Source organism: Kickxella alabastrina, assembly GCF_025024165.1.
Source record: "Kickxella alabastrina strain RSA 675 chromosome Unknown BX661scaffold_18, whole genome shotgun sequence".
Taxonomy (NCBI): Eukaryota; Fungi; Kickxellomycota; class Kickxellomycetes; order Kickxellales; family Kickxellaceae; genus Kickxella; species Kickxella alabastrina.
Genome location: NW_026251489.1, coordinates 79,207 through 93,332, shown reverse-complemented (window position 1 = coordinate 93,332; position 14,126 = coordinate 79,207). Strand labels below are relative to the sequence as shown.

At 43.6% G+C, this 14,126-nt stretch overlaps 3 protein-coding genes across 3 annotated transcripts; all 3 read left to right on the top strand.

The window, feature by feature from the left end:
• Positions 1-449: 449 nt before the first annotated feature.
• Positions 450-3,638, top strand: BX661DRAFT_172296 (uncharacterized protein; the record flags this gene model as incomplete). The annotated part of the gene is made up of 1 exon (XM_051533769.1): positions 450-3,638. The coding sequence occupies one exon, from the start codon at positions 450-452 to the stop codon at positions 3,636-3,638; it is 3,189 nt and encodes a 1,062-aa protein (XP_051390132.1).
• A 488-nt stretch (positions 3,639-4,126) lies between these two features.
• On the top strand, positions 4,127-5,368 carry BX661DRAFT_185361 (uncharacterized protein). Its single transcript, XM_051536756.1, has one exon. It carries the CDS (start codon positions 4,343-4,345, stop codon positions 5,024-5,026), a length of 684 nt encoding a protein of 227 aa, XP_051390131.1. The 5' UTR covers positions 4,127-4,342; the 3' UTR covers positions 5,027-5,368.
• Positions 5,369-6,172: 804 nt separating this feature from the next.
• Positions 6,173-7,696, top strand: BX661DRAFT_43475 (helicase C-terminal domain-containing protein). Its single transcript, XM_051539167.1, has one exon. It carries the CDS (start codon positions 6,339-6,341, stop codon positions 7,425-7,427), a length of 1,089 nt encoding a protein of 362 aa, XP_051390130.1. The 5' UTR covers positions 6,173-6,338; the 3' UTR covers positions 7,428-7,696.
• Positions 7,697-14,126: the final 6,430 nt, after the last annotated feature.

Sequence of the window (14,126 nt, the reverse complement as noted above, 5' to 3'; positions counted from 1 at the left end):
ATTATTATTCCTTTCTCGCTTTTTATTACGTTTTGTAGGACGCGCGCTGGATCTCGTGTGCCACTTTCACTTGGTTTAATTCTGCCACACACATATTTCTTTATCTATCTCTCCATATTCCCATCTCTCTATTCATTATACACACAAATACTGTCGGTAGTTTTAAGAAAAAACACGCGAAATATTTAATAGGAGCCGAGTCACATACTCTAAAAAACAAAAAAAACATGAATATTTCGGGTCTCTCCTATCTGCAGTACTTACTGATCGACGCATTCGTAGCCATCTACATCTTTATACACGTACACCTATCTGGGAACTGGTCTAGTATTGTTCCCTTTTCGGCACTGCGGCTGGATCCGCAATCCCGCAACGATGCGTTTTTCAAAATACTTGGGTTCTACAGCAGCCTTGTGGGCACAATTCTGTTCATGGTCAAAGACGGCATAATGGCCGCCCAGGAGATCCAAGACGTCAGGCTATGCCAGGCCTCGGTGTACGCGAGAGAGGACGTGGTTCCCTTGGATCAGCAGCAGTTACCGGACATCGAAAGGGGTCTTATGCTGTGGAACTTGGGTACTGCTTTCCATATTTTGGCACTCGGGTGCGTCATGTACGGCTGGGCGTCGGTATCCATTAGGCAGCTGCTTGGTAAAACCACGCTGGTGAGCACAACCGCGGCGCTGTTAATGCTGGCTACAGGTATCGTGGGATTCGCCGGCGGCATATCGTCGCACTTTGGCGTGTTCAGCAATATAGGCGACATGTCGCGCGCACGCAGTGTTTCGCGGCTGGTTACGAGCACTGTGTTCCTGGTGTTTCTCGGTATGCTCGTCTGGGTGGCCCTGCGCTTGGCCAGGATTATTCGCCAAACACGAGTGCGCGACCCATATGCCACAGCGGCGATAGTCTCGGCGTCGCACAAGCAGTATGCTCAGCACCCGATGGCTGTCCTGAGGTATCTTTTGGGCATGCAGACGCTCGCGTGGATGCAGGACTCGGTCGTTTTGCTGGCCGTGCTTTTGTTCGTGCGGGTCGTGTTTTTCCTCGCATTTGATATCAGCTTCTTGACGCCGCAGCAGAGCGCTATTAGGTCGATGGGGTCAGCAAACACGCTCAACGGTATGGCTACGCTGGCGTCGTCGCTTTTGTCTGTTGCTATGGTGCGCCTGCTTCTGCCGCGCAAGCCGGATATGATGGCCGATGTGTTTACCAAGGTGGGCGAGCTTGACCCGTCCGCACGGACGGTGTTTTTCGATGGAAAGGCGCCCGATGTTCGCGGCCTACCTGTGCCACAGATGTCTTCGGCCGGAAATACTCGCAATCACAGCTTGAGCTCTGCGGGTGACGCCAATGGGCGCTCTCGCGCGCCGACCACGGCTAGCCTCGCGGTTGAAAAGCTTATGGGCAGCTCCACGCCGGTGCTCGTGGCTCGTCCCTCGACGACTGCAACGGTGACAGCGACAACCACTCCGACTCAGCAGCAGCAGCATCCGTATTCGCCTGTTCTCATTGACACCTGCGATAAGAGCATGCCTGTCATGTCCAACGGCTCCCTGTCGCCGATGCTTCAGCAGCCCATGTATCCGTTCAGCTCCGGTGCCAAGAGCGCTGACGGCCCTAATTTCCTGCAGCACATTCCGTACATTGACCGCAACGCGCGCGAAAACTCGTATTTCTCGCAGGGGCCCTGGGTACACCCGGTCACTCACACGTTCTCGCCAAGCGCATCCATTGCCGGATCGGAGGTTCAGGGGTCCACAATGATGGGGTCTTTGGCGAATGCTGGCGTCGTCGGGCTATCTGCAGCCGGGCCATTTGTGTCCACACCGTCAGTGCACTTGGAGCAGCTTGTGCGTTCCAATACTGGCGCCGAGCTGGTCACCATCGAGGGGCGGCAGGATATGCTGCGCCAATCCGAGGCAAAAAACGGCTCGATGCTGTTTAGTGATCCAGGATCCGACATGCACTACTTGGGCCCGGCAAATGGCACCGCGCAGCAGTCGCGCACCCAAGTCACCGCCAGTGCTTACATCCCGATTTCCAGCTCCAACTTTGCGCTGACATCTAACAACCAGGCTAACGGGGGCAGCAACTTGTCTGACAGCGTTGCTAGTAATAACACGCATCCGAGCGGGCCCAGCCTGCGTTTCGAGGCGCTCCAGTACTATAGCACGGATAACGACAAAGCAGACTCGATCATTTCCTCATACATGCGCCCCGACAACGAATCACCCCAGTTTAAAAATGTGCTTGTTGGACATCGCACCTCGTCGGTCATTTCCGATGAGTACCAGTACGAGCCGATGAATACTGTAAGCGTTGGCGGCAATGACGGTATGCGCGCTGTTTCAAGCAACCCGTTTGATGAACACACTGCTTCCGTGGCCACAACCAACAGGTTGATTCCCACGGTATACGTCGCCGAGCCCATTCCCGAAAACACGACTGCCGAAGATGAAGACGTTGATGGTGATGAGTCGAAGGGTTCGCTTGGCAATGGGCCGATTCTTATCCACAGGGGGTCCAAGGCGTCTCTCCGGCGCAAGAACACCGTCGAGCGCCGCAAGGGAGGAGTCCAGAAGAATGAAACCGGATTCACAGAGTCCTCAAATAGCAGCTCGGTCAACTCGTCCCAGGACATGTTGGCCAATGAAACTGCCAGCCAGAGTATGCTTGCTGCCCCTGCAGAGATAAAGTCGGTCTCTTTCAGCGCCCAACCTGCAGAGACGGTTAAAAAGCCTGATGCGGATAAGAAGGCTCGGGTGTTCAAATCGCGCATGAGCGCGTTTGACGACCCGCCGGCAGGCCAGACATCGGGCGCGTCGGGCGCTACTTCGCCAGTATCAGAAAGACCGAGCAAGCGCGATTCGGCGACGATCAGCGCCGTTCCGTGGGATGGTACCAATGGCAAGCCTACGTCTGAAGTTCCGCTGAATGCTGTAGACGAATTTGGGCACAAAAAGCCGCTGGCCATCAACACAATGCTCCACAGGCAGGCGCCATCCGCGGCAAGCATCCATTCAATGCGGTTGAGCCCTGAGTCGGGCTCCGCAAGTCTGCCCAACTCGCTGTTTAGACAGTCGTTCTCGAGCCTTGGCCGCCGCAGCAACGACATCTTTTCGAGCTTTTCGTCGATCAACACTAGCGCCACGGGCGATGTCTTTTACACGCCCGGAGCCAGCATTGCCAATATGGCCAACGGCAGCATAAACGGTGAGAGTAACTGGCTGGACGCCCTGGATTCAGACATTTTGATCGACACGCCTAATGCAAGCCAAACTGACTTTGCCAGCCCCAGCGTCAACTATATGGATGAGCGGCCGTTCACAGCGCCGTCGCGCACCGCCGTTATCAATAGCCACAGGCACACTTTAGCTGCGCACGAGCAGACTATTGGATCCACTCGCTCCAAACTGATTATTGGCGATAGCAATGCGTCACAGATATCGGTTGATATTGCAAATGAAGTGGCCGGTGTACGGCGCACGCAGACTTTGCGCAAGGCAAGGGCGTCTGACGCTCACGAAATTGAGTCTTCTATCCAAGGACCGACGGAGGAGGATACGACTGGCGCTTTGATCTCTGCACTCCCCATGCCGACGCCCACTCTGTCGAACGACCGCATGATTCTTTAAATTTTATTTTATTATTATTTTCTTTATAAAGTTTTATTTTTTTGGACTTGCCTATTGGCAATGCCAAATATCTGGCAACATATATAGTTATATGCAATCCAAAAAAGAAAAATCAATTAGTTTGCCAGTTTCTAGTTGATATGCAAAATTAATATGGCCAAAAAACCCGTGTATCATGCACAAATACATTTGATTATAGTTATATGATATGTAATTGCAACTAAATTATGTTTTAATAAAACTTTAGAGAAATTAACAATTACATGTTTTTTACTGACGAGCATTTGCAGGTTAAACTTTTCACGAAAAAAAGTTTTCGATCGCCAGGTGAACAAATTTTGTGGTAGCAAACTTTTATAAATTTATTTTCACAATTACGTATAAGCTCTCATTCAGCTTATTGATCGACCGATTTGGTTGATGAACCAAAATGGGTGCAATGTTTTGTGTGTGTGTATGTTTCTCTTCTCTTCTCTTCTTTTTTTGTTGTTTTCTTCGCTGGCTCTGTTCTATTTATTTAATTTTAATTTCTGCCAGGATTATCCAATTTGAAATGTCTCAGCGAAAACGCAAAATGAAATACTAGCGCTACCTTTCGGACAGCGAGGACAGTAGCTCCGACAAGGATCAGCCATTGTCAAAAAGAGTCTGCAGCTGAGCGCATACCGACCGCCTCATCAGTTTATATCGAGTCCATTCGGCTTATGGAAAGCGCTTCCGACCACAAAACATACCATATCGGCGGAGTCAAGGTTCAGTTACCCTTCACGCCCTATCCGTCGCAGCTAATAATGATGCAGCATATGATCCGGGCACTGAACAATTCGCAGAGCACCATGATTGAGAGCCCGACAGGTTTAGACAAGTCCCTGGCGCTCTTGTGTGCTGCGCTTGCGTGGAGGCGCGACTTTGGCACTAAGAGAAGAGTACAAAGGGCCAAGGTGCGCCACGTAGTTTTCAAGTATGCACTGCATGACTCCATACTGCCCACTAAGGAAGAACCAGTGGTTGGTCTGGACCAGAAGAAGGAGAAGAATAAGGACGGTGCTGGAGAGAATGACGATGATGTACACGCTGGCCCTGCTGCCTTTTCTCTTGCTGTCACTGTTGCTGCCGCTTTTGCTTTTGCCTCCGTTTCTGTTGCCGATGTTAAATGTGAGGCGAATGCCATCCATTTAAATCCTGATTTGCCTGCAGAGAGCACGCCTGTTGCTGCTGACAGTGTCGCCGATTTGGGCTCCAAGGTCAATGCTAACGTGGACAACCATGCCATTGACATTACCGGGGTGAACTTGATCTTGAACTTTGTTTCCGATCCTTGCATTAGCAGCTCTGTTGGTCTTGGCAATACATTATTTTGCATACCCGCCACACCAGTTATCGCGTAGTTGACCAACACCAAAGTGCCCATAAACCCGGTTTTGGGGCCCAATACCAATCTGGAAGAGTATCTGTTAAATCACCGCATATCTGTTGCCATGGGCGATTTGCCCAGGACTGTCGTCCATATTCTCAAGTTGGCCAGCATCTACAATCCGTCGTGGCTGGCACAAAAGGACATCGCCACTCTCAAATAATTTCAGAAACACGGATACGATCTTGACCACCCCCCGCAGATATATTTTGGCTCGCGGACGCACAAACAGGTGTCGCAGCTGGTCGACAAGCTGGGAAGGAAGACGCCTTACCGCCTGCGTACAGCTGTCTTGGGGAGCCGCACACAGACCTGTGTCCTTCAGTTGGGAGAGCACAGACGGTTTGTTGACGAAATTTGCAAGATATTGGTAGAAGACAAAAAGTGCAGGCTCTTCACTGAGCATACCAGTCTAATCAATCATGAAAAGCTGAATCATGGGGGCGACCTAGAGATCTGGGACATTGAGGACATTACCAATCTCGGGAAAAAAAAGTGTGTGCATGCCCTTACTATGCCGCGCGTGAGCTGGCAAAAACTCCCGATCTGGTGTTCTATCTGTACAACTACATCCTGAATCCGAGCGTGAGGAGGACTACCAGTGTCAACCTTGATGGCAATATTATTATTCTTGACGAAGTGCACAATGTCGAAAATGCCGCACGTAATGCGGGCCCCTTGGAGGTTACCAACCAGCAGTTGGGTGCCCTCGTCGGCGAATGCAAGGAGATGGGCAAGATGATAATTTTGCCATCATCTCACAATTTTATTATCACATTTGCCCAGGGACTTATCAATTGGGGAACAATCCGTCGAGTACCTATGAGCACCGTGACATGGAGACGCAGATATCTGTGTGGCCCCAGGATAATGCCTCGACAGATGACCTTTTTCGGTAGCTGCCGATCACGCCGAATATTATTACACGGCTATTCACCATGTTTAGCAAGCTAGAGAAACACATGAATGAGGTGCACGCTATTAAGACGCAGAAGGAACTGTATAAGAAGAACGCTATGCTGCAAGTGACTCCTGACGACAAAAAGTTGAAAGTGATTGATGAAAATCAGCAGCCGCCTCTCAAGCACCTTTCTATCAGCTTGATGTGTCTCCTTGAAGGGCTACTGTAGGTTCTCAAGTACACGTCTCCGGGAAGCAAGTACCACCATGACTATCGCATAGCCAAGATCAAAAAGCCTAACCCTGAATACCACAAGGGCCCACAGCGCAAACGACGGAGAAAGTCCACACTACCACCTCCGCCACCCCCGCCATTTGTCAATGTCATGGCATTCTGGGCGCTCAACCCTGGTGTCGTTTTTTCAGAAATTGCAAGCTATTCGCGCTCGATCATCCTGACGAGCGGAACGCTGTCACCGCTCGACAGCTACGAGTCGGAGCTGCAGGTGTATTTTGCAAGCAAGCTCGAGGCCAGCCACGTCATCGACCCTGCCCGCTTCTCTGCCATGGCCATTGAGTGTGGGCCATCTGGATTGGTTCTCGAGGGCAAGTATAACACAGTGGACACATTTTCGTTTCAGGACGACGTTGGCCAGGCGCTGTGTTCTATTGCTTCCAGTTCTCCCGACGGCATGTTGGTTTTCGTCACTTCCTACGCCCTGTTAAACAAGCTGATTGCGCGTTGGAGAATGACCGGACATTACGACGAGCTCAACGTGCACAAGACCGTGTTTGTCGAGCCCAGGGGCGGATCCAAGGACGAGTTTGAGAAGCTGCTGGCTGAATACCGCAGATGCCTTGCTAGTGACAGGCTGCCCGGCCAGCCTCTGGCCCGAGGCGCAGTGATGTTTGCTGTGTACCGCGGCAAGGTCTCTGAGGGAATTGACTTTTCAGACTTTTTCTGTCGCACGGTGGTCAACATTGGCATTCCGTACCCGGCATTCAAGGACGTCAAGGTCATGTTGAAGCGCGAGTACAATGACCAAATGTATAGACAATACCAGTATCCCCAAGGTTCAAGCAACGGCAACCAAGCAGCTGCTTCTACGGGCTTGCTGAATGGATCCAAGTGGTACGATACCCAGGCCTTCCGGGCGATTAACCAAGCGCTCGGCCGCTGTCTTCGGCACAAAGACGACTGGGGAGCAATCATTATGCTGGAGTCCCGGTTTGGTCAGTCGTGGAATATCAACCGTTTGTCCAAATGGGTTCGTCAGCATTTGCGCGTGCATAGGAATTTTGGTTCGGCAATGGCGAGCCTCGACGAGTTTTACCGCGTGCGCATTCAGGAAGATCAATTGACATTTGCTGAGACGCCCGACATTGCGGAAGTGCAAACCCTGACTGGTGATGTTGCTGGTGGCGATTCTGATGTTGATGTTGAGTTTAACGCCGGTTCATATCCTTGTATTTAATATTGAAACTGTGTCAGGGGGGGCCTTTGATCTGACAAGTATACTTTAAAATCGAAGTAATTTACTAACACCCCTTTCTAAAAGTTATTTCGCTATTTATATATAATGATTGTTTTTTAAACGTTACGTGGGTGTTTAAGTGTTTGGTAAGGCTGGCTACGTTGCGTGTAATTGAATTGGACAACCTCTATATTTTACAATATCGGGCTCATTCAACCCGCCATACACAATAGCACATTGCTACGCCAACACGTACATGTATGTTAAAGGTTTTTTGTTGACTATTTGTTTTCAATAAATTATATTTGTGCATCTAGCTAAATTAAAAAAGTGTGCGTATCTGATATATATAAATAACCCAGCTAAACAATACTGGTTGGTGCTTGTCAGGTCTAAAAGTCGTAAAGCAGGCTGTCAATTTGGGCTTCAGTCGGTGGCGATGGTCTCCAGATGCTGGCGGGTGCAGTGTCAGTCGAATGTCTCATTTCTAAGTTGAGAAAATATTGTCCAAACAAAAATAAATTTGAAATAAGAAAGTAGTATGCAAGTATTGCTGAAAAATTGGATAGATGAGAATGTTTTGATAAGGAGAGATGACAATGGTGTGGGTGCAATGCTTATTTTATACTTGTAGGTATTATGCTTGCACAGTGGAATGTTCTACCCGTCGCATCCAAGGCATTTACAGCCACATCTTCTTTGTTCAATTTACGTAATGCTTTTTGCCACACTACCCTTCGGACTATTCCTTGATTAGGCTAAAAGAATAATAGCAAAAGAAACATTCAGCTGATTTGCCTGTGCAGCAAGGATTTTCAAGTGACGGAAATAGAAAGAAACCACAATCTATTTGTTCTATTTGTTTGGTTCACTTTTCGACATATTATCATTCTTCTATTTATATATGCAGTACATATATGCTCACATGGATCGACCTGCAGAGCACTCGTTTTGACCATGCGCCCTTTGGCTTGAAAAATGCAAGGCTTGAAAAATAGATGTGAGGAAAAGAAAAGAATAGCTAACATGAATTTTTCTTTCACATTTATGCAGGCACTTCGCAATTACACATACATAATATTTTCTTTTTTACTTTTTCTTTTTTGGACACCACTCCCCACTATATCAAATTTTGTTGACGCCATGTCTGTAGGCTGAGTAAGCCAACGACGATCGGCTCCTTTGTGGGCGACTACAATGGCGTGAAATCGTAACAACTTTTGTTGTAATTCCTCCGAGGTAGCCAAAGGCTATTGAGGCAATGGGTTAAGGCCCTTTCGGGCTTCCTTATTGGCTTTATTTTATAATAAAATACTTTTATGCTCTCCGCTCCCTAGACTCCTTTATCCTTTAGAGCCTACTTAAACCACGCGCTCGGCTCAATGGGAGGGAAAACAACAGACAGAAAGCTCTGAAAAATTAACTGATTACTAAAGGGCAGGTAAAATTCACTGCCTCAGTAGCCTTAAGCTACATCAGATTACCATTAGCTACATTCTAGTAATTTCCGGAGATCCTCCAAGCCGCCTCGGCAGTGGATCCTTCAACCAAACCGGGCGTGTAAAACATGGGTAATTCCTTCCACTGGTTCATCGATGTCTGTAAAACTCAAATGATAATAAAATTGTTCGAATGTTGAGCCGCTTGTCGACCATCCTTGTAAGGATAATTTTACTTATAATTTAAATTAATTGGATTGTTGTGATATATATGTTACAGTTTAGGCACATGGCATTGCATGTTGCCTTACTGAGATCAATTGATTACGCGCGTGGCAATTAAGAAATGATATGTTTTTATTATAGTTTATTTATATGCCAAGGAGAACATATAAAAGGTGTGGCTATCGGGCAGCCAGGAATTGTTCTCCTTGGAAGAAATAAATATCCTTTTTGATTTATACCCCTTTGTAACATATATAACCACTAAAGCACTAGTGTGAAAAAGTAGTTTTGTAAAGGGGGTTTAATACTAATGTTTCAAAAATACTACCATTACCGACCTCGTCTAATATATATACGCCTCAATCTCCATTGTTGTGCACATTGCCAGTTTTGCGCTCCGTTGGCGAAAGCTGGTTCTTCTGCAAGTAGCCCGGCCCCCCTGATATGTCATTGTTTTGGTCTTTGCGTATTTACGCTCGTGCGCGTGCGTTATAAAAACAGGCTGCATATATGAATGGCATTATTTAATTACCTGATTCACTCCCACATGGTCCGGTATGTGCTCTATCAATCGGCATGCAGACAGAGACTTGTTTCATGACTCTCAACCTCAATATTCATTTCCATGTCCTCGGGCTGCGCAACATTTTTATTTTTGACGAGTAAAGAAAATTTGAAAACGCGGAATATAAAAATTAAAAGACGTCAAATTTTGCATTCATTAATTTTCAGTTTTTATTACAGGGTTTCTTTGTACATGGCCATTTATTTTAATTTTAAAGCTATTGAAATAGGTATAAAATAAAATATTTACATTGGTATACAAATAATGACAATAAGAATTTTGCCAGTTGAAATCAAACAATGCCTTTTGATTTTACTGGCATATCGATGAAAATAATACATGTCTGCGGGTCCGCCATTGTCAAATAATTAATAAACAACCCTTGGTTATTATAAATTAGTATTTTTAACTGAGCCACATAAACAATATTTAAACAAATAGAATTAACTTGCTGCTTTAACTGATGTGTTCTAGTAATGACATGTATGTATCAAATTCCAGAATTTTTTGCCGTCAGCCACTGTTTTAAAAATTATGCTGTCAAGTACCGCTGCTCAATTTAAACTTTTTTGCTCAACGCTTTTTTGTGCTGCGTGTTTCTGTGCGTAGTTACATACCACTAAACATTATTTTTGTGTTAAATGTGGGTACTAGCAATAGTGGGAAAATACTTAAATATTTGAATTTCTACAATGTGCCCCTATTCGTATTTAAAATAGTTGTTTTGGTTTGTTTAATGCCTGACAAAGCAAAATATGCTTGGATTCTTACAATAACTTTGTAACTACCTTTTTAATATACAAGGACATTAGAGTCAGATCTAAAGGGAAAATGGCTTGGTCGCGGGACTCGAGAGTAGAACCTTCAAAGTGGGCATCCATTTTCCAAGGGATTCTCCATTCTTGTTTTACATAGTCAAGCAGCCTTTCAATGTATTTGTGTCCTAGCGGAACTTAAATACGGCGAGAAGAAAGATACCCGACCCCTATAATTTTAATGAAAGAAACGTGACTTTTACGTTTATAGAGTTGATGTTTACAAGTGCTTATAACTACAAAAATAAATAAGTATTTATATTAATTTTATTTAGGGTGAGGATGGAGATAATAATGAAAATAAGGTTGAGACAAAAGCGGGGCTTTAGCTTTTTAAATATCACATTACAGTGCGGCATTTTTACCTTTACAATAATAGTTGGGCGCGGGGATTATTGATTGGATATTTGTGTGTGCGTATTTTCTTGGCACATGTCAGCTAAAATTTTAATTAGCAAACTGCCTATTTTTTCCAGAGCTATCACCGTGACTAAAAGTATTTTTTTTCGTTTTTCACTCCGTGTGGAGTATTGTTTGTATCTAGATATTTTGTATTTATTAGTATAAGACTAGAACATGTCATCATTTTCCACCCTCACATTCATTCCTAGCCCGTCTCCCCTTCTGTGCAACTTTGAAAATGTTGGCTTTTATCACTTAAAATTCTTAAAAATAATTTTGCCTAAAAGTAATGCAAATATCGAATATCGTCATTTGATTAGATATCATTATTTAGAGGGAAAAAAGCTATTGTATATTCACCAAATTTTACTACGGCATTACAGCACCGGCGCACCTTCTATACAAGCTGTTAGAAAGTGGGTTAACAGGTTTAGTCGCGAACGCATGGACATTGAATATGAGCCTCGAAGCGGCCGTCCAAAACTCAAAATTGCATAACTTTATGGCGCCGATATTCGCAAGACAATCAACCCATTTCCACATACAAGAGCTGATAATTTAGTTAAACAGTACGATTGTTTGATGACAGCAATGTGAAAGGTCTTGCGTTGTGATCTGGGCTATAGAATGGCTCATCAGCAATTGGTCCTTCATTCCCTCACTGATGGGCTTAAGGCAACGCGCATTGAGTTTTGCCAGCATTTCATCGAGAACTTCACTGGCTCGTCCAGAACAAATATATATAGCATTGCTACATGCGACAAACCGTATGTCTACCTGAACACGCCATTATATGGCTTGGCAGCCAGGGTATATATCATTGGAGATTATACGCTACCCACCCAGGTTAGTTCACACTTTGGTCAAGACAAATTTATTGCTCTCATCTTCTCCAAAACTGGTATTTTTACGCAAACCTTAACATCAAATTGCACACTGTCAATAGCGAATACTTTTTCAAGAATAGCATCGATCCCATGGTTGCCAAGTAGGAAAATGCACAAGAACGCCAACCCCAGCAGAATCATGTTTCACCAGAACAATGCATCACCTCACAAACCAACACGTATGTTGGGCCACATTTTGCAGATTGGGATGAAACAACTTTTATCACTACTGCACTTGCCAGATCTAACACCTTGTGACTTTTGGCTTTTCCCACGCATCAAGAACAGGCTTAGAGGTTGCAAGTTAAAGGATATTCGAGCGACGAAGCGTGCATGTCAGTCTGAGCTCAATTCCCTGATATGTAATGATTTCAGGGTTTGTTTTAGGCAATGTTTTAAAAGGTGTCAGCATGTAATTGAGCAAGGAAAGGATTGTTTTATAAAAGCTAGAATTCAGTAGCTTTATACAAAAACACACAAACCTTAAGTGACCCTGGTATTTTTGAATAAATCATAATTTGTTTCCACTTAAATTAATAATTGATTCAGGCAAATATTGAAAACTAAAAATTAACAAACACGATACACAGAGAGAGAAAAGGAGATACAATTTTATTTAAGTGCTTTTATTATTTAAATAAAATTACTCAAGGAAAGTGTAAATTCATTATATATAAATATGTTAAATACTTGGAATGTGGACGCCAACATCAGTCCAAATATCTATACCATTACATTTCTAATAAATCAATATATGTTGGAAAAACAAATAGCCGGAGGGAAAGTAGCAAAAAAATGGAACAAAACAAAGGTCTTGGCTAAGTAAAAATATTGAATGTCTGCTAATGAAGCATTACATAATATAGTGCGGTGTGGCAATAAAGCAAACACATAGCAATAAAAAAGCAACCAAATCTTTTAAGAAAGATAGTTCACGTTCTAGTTAGAAAAATCAAATTTTCCATATAAGAAAAGGCGGCAATTTGGTCCAAAAAGGGGCCTTGGCTAACAAAGTGGTGTCTTGGCTAGCAAATAGGCAATCTGATGTAAAAAATTCAAAAACAAAATAGTGGATTTGGCCGAGAAATGCGGGCTCACAACAAATTGTGTATTTTTATAAAGCCTAATATACTCAATGTGACTGTATCTGTCCTATGGAAGCTGAATGTGTGCAATGTTTTAAGAAAATACAACCACTACTGTAAACAATTATTTTATTGATGGTCCAGTAAGTTTTAATTTTTCCTAGTTGAGCAGCGGGTATTATTAATTATGCCACCTGAAAAACATTTATATATCAAGCTCGGTTTATTGTGCTCTGTTTTTTAGGTGATTATCTGGTTCTTGAGTTTGGTAACACTATGTAATAACTTGAAGCCTATTTTGCGCAAATGCGCTGGTTTAAAGAATAAATAAAGAATATTGAACAAACAAATAAAATCAATAAAATGGCCACTATGTGTGAATATCAATTCAAATGGAATTGAATTTCCGAGTTGTCCCATTTTATTTTTTATAAACTTCATTAATCTTGTCCAAATATGCGTTGCCATTTTTGAAACTTTAATTTTTATCCCTACCATTAGCTATACTATTCAATAATACATTAAATGCAATACCTTTTTCAACGGGCACCTCTCCTAAATTGCCTACGCACTCGTCATTTTTGTATACTTTGATATTAACCTTTCTTACAGCGCACATTTGACACAAAATAAACAGTTAAATATTATTAGCTTTGTGTAGATAAATGTGTACTTAAATAATAGTTGAAGTTAAAAAATAAAAGCAGAGGAGGAAAATATACGGCATATATTTATCTTTGGTTGCTGGCATCGTTCATTCATTATTTGTGTCTTACATGGGTAAGGGATTATATATTTTTATTCTTACCATAAAGCTTCGTTTTTTCATTTATTTTCTTTGATGCGGAAAATTTCTTTTCTTGTTCAACTTTCCTTTTATTTTCTGTTTAATTTATATTTATACAATGTAAATTATATTTATCTTTGTATGGCTTTCAAATGAATTGCAGGGGTCGTCTATTTTGCTTTTACAGCAAATATGTTGGTTTAATTCGATATAAATTAACAAGGCCCAACAAACCAACTAATTATAATTATGTGCGTATAAAAACACCATATTTAGTATGTGTGTTCGAATATCAATACGGAATTACATGCAAGGCACTGCGTGCATGTGTGTGTGTGTGTGTTTGTCATTGTAAGCAAAACAAAGCAGAATAAAATACACGTTGCTCGCAGTTTGAATTGGGATATATTATTGCACCAATGCTTCTTACATAAAACCTGTTCTTATATAAACGATAGTTATTGTAGCAATATCCTTTATTATTGTATAAAATA

Bases quoted from the DNA above. Each gene is read 5' to 3' on its own strand.
- BX661DRAFT_185361 (XM_051536756.1), top strand. From the start codon at position 4,343: ATGGAAAGCGCTTCCGACCACAAAACATACCATATCGGCGGAGTCAAG.
- BX661DRAFT_43475 (XM_051539167.1), top strand. From the start codon at position 6,339: ATGGCATTCTGGGCGCTCAACCCTGGTGTCGTTTTTTCAGAAATTGCA.